Source organism: Gymnoscopelus microlampas (genome assembly GCF_963454915.1).
Source record: "Gymnoscopelus microlampas genome assembly, chromosome: 10".
Lineage (NCBI taxonomy): Eukaryota > Metazoa > Chordata > Actinopteri > Myctophiformes > Myctophidae > Gymnoscopelus > Gymnoscopelus microlampas.
In genome coordinates, this window is record NC_139947.1 from 27,958,178 (window position 1) to 27,962,740 (window position 4,563).

The 4,563-nt window shown below is 42.9% G+C and overlaps 1 protein-coding gene across 2 annotated transcripts in view; it reads left to right on the forward strand.

Moving 5' to 3' along the window:
- LOC311053017 (mitochondrial glutamate carrier 1-like) overlaps window positions 1–3,399 on the forward strand; it is a 10,085-nt gene extending 6,686 nt beyond the window's left edge. The window contains exons 7-10 of one of the 2 annotated variants that reach the window (XR_014601594.1): window positions 247–404; window positions 528–603; window positions 1,036–1,910; window positions 1,942–3,399. Coding sequence is in view for 1 of the 2 variants with exons in the window: in XM_084068370.1 (XP_083924496.1) it covers window positions 247–404; window positions 528–603; window positions 1,036–1,195 (394 nt within the window). In the remaining variant the exon portion in view is untranslated. Of the gene's footprint in view, window positions 1–246; window positions 405–527; window positions 604–1,035 lie in introns of both variants that reach the window. The other variant, XM_084068370.1, reaches the window with a different exon arrangement.
- Window positions 3,400–4,563: the final 1,164 nt, after the last annotated feature.

Below are 4,563 nucleotides of genomic sequence, written 5' to 3' on the forward strand. Positions count from 1 at the left end.
ATACAGCAATATAAGAGTTGTCTGTTACTTACTGTTACTTTTTTTCCCCACACTCCGTATGTATATTTGATATTATTTTACCTTTTATCTGACTTTTCGCCTTTGTTTCTGTCTCTATTCTTATGACTGTTACGGGTCATAACAATAACAATGACCATATTTTGAAACTGCAATCATTGGGAGCTTGAAATTAATTTCACCTGTAAACTTGTGATGTGACAATAAGTATATTGTTGCCATTTCCAGGGACATCCCATTCTCTGTGGTGTACTTCCCTTTGTTCGCTCACCTGCAACAGCTGGGTCGCCACTCTGCGGAAGACCCCGCCGTGCCTTTCTATTGGTCCTTCCTGTCAGGCCTCACGGCTGGATGCACCGCTGCAGTCGTTGTCAGCCCGTGTGATGGTAAGCGGCCTTAACAAAGATCCAGCCAACGGTTTTGTGACCCTTGAGTTGAAAATGCCTACCCTTGTGTGCTTCAGTGCTTCAGTTCTTATAGTCAAAGCTCTGTTCTCTTCTGTTGTGCAGTGGTGAAGACAAGGCTTCAATCCCTCAAAAAAGGGGCAAATGAGGAGACCTACAAAGGAGTGGTGGACTGCATCAGGTAAGACAGATTTGTATGCTTACCTGTAGTTGCGTGCCAGTCTCACACACTGAAAGCAGCAGCTCTACAATCTCACGATGCGTTGCAGTGCGATGCATTATGACCCTGTAGAGCAACTATTTTTGACTCACTGAGACTTTTTTGTTTTTGTTGCATTCCTAAGCCGGTGGAAAGATGCTAATGTCTCCAGTAGGAGACTCCGTAAGTCTTCTAGCGGAGACTCTGCCGGTCATCAAATTATTGGCTTGGGAATGGGACAAAAACAAAAAAATCTCCATGAATTCAAGGCTTCATGGGATGTTTAATTGATAGAAAATGAGTCATTTTTGGGATGAACTACTCCTTTAACAAGCTCCAAAGTTGGCCACTGTTTATTTTTATGCAGACAAATAGTTTGCATTGCTAACCGTTTAACCCTTTTCTCCCCTGCAGTAAGATCATGAGGAAGGAGGGTCCAGGGGCCTTCATGAAGGGAGCCGGCTGCAGGGCCCTGGTTATTGCCCCTCTCTTCGGCATCGCCCAGGTGGTCTACTCTGTGGGAGTCGGGGAGTACCTGCTGGAATACACACCTAACAACATCTACTCTGCTTAGACAAGCTTACTAGTCCTTCCACCTCCTCCCTAAACCACAGGCAGCTAGCGCCCTGGGCTGTGCCGATGTCTCACAGCTCCCTGTTTCTTTTTTTAATATTTTTTGGGTGCTTTTTATGCCTTTATTTAGAGAGGGATAAGGAAAGGCTGACAGGAAATGGGGAGAGATAATGGGGGGGGGGGGTGACACGCAGCAAATGTCGTCGGGAACGGAAGTCGAACCTGCGACGCGCTGTCAGGCTGGTATTGCAGCCTTGGGTGCCTGGACCGTCACGCTACGGCCCTGGCCAGCTCCCTGTTTCTAACATATTCTTGGAGGTACTCAGGAAAATGGGGACCAGGTATACTGTGTAGATATAATTTGTAAAAAATGTTTCAAATGGTGCCTTTCACTTGTCTGGCTGACTTTTTTCAGAGGCTGAGATTAAATCTTCACTCATCTGTGTGGGTTTTCAGGGAACTTAAGAGGGAAGGAAATAACAACTGTCTCCATCCCCTCTTAAAAGCTCCCTTTAATTTTCCCTCCATGAGGGACGTGATTGTTCAACCTCTTCCACCCTCTCCTCTCCTGTAGACCCAAACCATCTCCACTCCCCAGCCTTCGCCCCTATAAGTCCTACTGTATATCGCTTAGCTCTCACGGTATCCCTAACCTCTGATCGCTTCCAGCTGGTTCTTCTATCCTGGCAGCGCTCCATGATGGGGTATTACCAAGTGTTAGAGGGGAGAGAGGGGACGGTGCGCCAGGGTGCGGATAGATATCCAAGTACAGCAAAGGTCACGAAAGAACTTTGCATGAACGTCTCCAATCCTGTTTTAAAGGGTTATTTATGTATAATACTGGGCTACTGATGCAGCCTACCATTTCTTTGTACAGTATATTGTTTTTTTTATCATATTTATTTATATAGGCAAGACTTCTTTGAAATTTTATCAATAGCTGTTTCCCCCCAAAAAATCTAAACTAAACAAAACAACAGGACTAAACAAACTGGAGGTCTGGAGAGTTAAGTCACCAAAATAATTGTTGAAGCGGCAGTAGGATAATTAATGCTACGGTTCCCTTTTCAGTTACCCAGGTCTATAAATACAGCATCATATCTTGGAAGCCTACCGTAGCAACTTAAACCCTATGTACAGTATACTTAGTTGGCCGGGGTCTCCCAGGGTTCTATACTTGGTACTGCACAGTTAACGTTGTATAATCAACACTGGCACGGTCTGAAGAGGGCCTTTAAAACCTTATGGAGCTGATTGTGGAGAACGTATACGATCTAGCCCCAATATTCTCTGTTTGCTGCTCTTACTGGAGTCATCCAGCACAGGGAAAAGATGAAAAGTTGAAGACATGCTAGAGAGGGAGATGACTGCCATTGAAGATTAGATTTTTTCTTTTGGGCCGTGCTTTTGGGACCAAGCGCAACACATCCTAATACTCTTGTTCACTTTGGGTGCATATGGAAATACGCTTTGAGAGTGTTGGAGCGCACCCTGGGTGCTCTCGGGTCTTTGGGCAATTCAGAGCGGTCGGAACATGCATCGCCATTTGGAAATAAATGAGTGAAAAAGTTGGGTTGTCCCGGGCACCTGCAATGGCAGAAGAAGCCCTTGCAAAATGTGATGGTTGCAGCTTGACACTATTCAACACACATCTATGTGGAACAAAACGGGAGGAATTAATGTTCCTTTGAATTAATAGTCCGAGCAGACTCTCAGAGCGTATATTTTCGAACACACCCATAGTCTCCTCAGACAGGTGTTCTGTGTTTATTCCAGTTTTGTTGTCAACTGTCGACACGCACACTGGTAATTCATGTTAACACAAACATTACTGTACTAATTGAGGAAGTAAAGCAGTTACCCGGGGTGGTTTTCTGGGTTGCATTCGGTGTCTGAGGAACCTTTTGTTAAGCATGAAGCCTGACTGAAAGGTGTTTTGATAAACATTTTGTTTTTTATTTATTTATAACAAATAAATCAATCTAAATATATCTATCGGTGATTGTGGAGGAAAGTCAGTGATGTGAACTTCTAACATTGGTTAGCTATGTGTGCATCTAAGTATAACATCTGTTGATCTGTTTTACAACAAAAGTAAACACTGGAACTTTCAAGAATGAAGCTGAGATGGTGTTTCCTCGCTATGGCTAAAATATTTGATTATAGGCATGTACATAAATGCTGAATAAACACATGTAACTGACAGCTTTGTTGTTGTTGTTTTTAATGATATGGCGAGTCTGCAGCTAGTTTCTGTACCATCCCGGAATATTAACATGGCACTGTGTTATGTAAGTTATGCAGTCATCGAGTCATGTGTTTAACAGGTAGGCTGGCCTGTTGGTTGAGTATGGCAATAGAAGCAATTTTCTGCTGCAATATTTAAAGCCGTTGCAAATCTCTCTCCACGCATAAGCAGAAATTAGGCATATCGCATACAGTATATACATGCGGGAGTACTGGTGCCAGAGAAAATGCACGTACTGCAGTGTGGGTGTAACCTTACTCTGCTGCATGGCATGCATGCCCCATGCAGCTGTCTGGTGAGCTCAAAGACAGAAAGGTGAAACTTTGACAAACAAACCCTCTCATGCTACCAAACGTGGAAGCCTATAATGTACCTAATCCCAGATGGCATGGAATATAAACAGCAGAGGCAGAACGTTCCGGTAATTCATTTCAACAAAAAAATCCCCCAATAAAGCAATAAATCTAATGAATCTATTAATATATATATATATATATATATTGATTCTAGCACATACATAAACTACAGTAGAGCAACACATTTTCTTCTGTGTTCAGTGGTAAGTTTTCTCAGAGAAATGTCATGTTGCAAATACATCTCACACAAGTAAAACATGTTTTAAGAGTGCAGCTACTGTTGGAGAATAGCTGCAAAAGTCAAATACAGTGCTTCAAGATGGAAATCCACATTATATCAACATATCCAGCTATAGAGATAAGATAATGTGATCTATCTATAAATCAATCAAGACTCAATTCTGTGGGGATGTGTTCACACACTGAAATGAAGTCAATTTGAATGTCAAAGTGTAAACGGTCAAATAAATGTAATCATTCTCACCCCATGATTAAATTGTGTGTGTCTACTCATGTAGACATATATTTCCAAGGCAGAGTGGTGGGTGGTCACCTGCCTGAGTAGGGAGTTCAAGTCCACCTCAGCATGGATGTCACCGTTTTTAAATGCTGACACATAACGAGTGAGCCTCCAGTGGATCAAATGTCAGCTCTGGTTCAGGAGCAACGGGTCTCACTGAGTTTATTTACTACAGGAGGTGAAAATAAACGGACCCTCGGCACATGCAGATGTCTGGGATGAAACAGAACACAATGAACTAGATG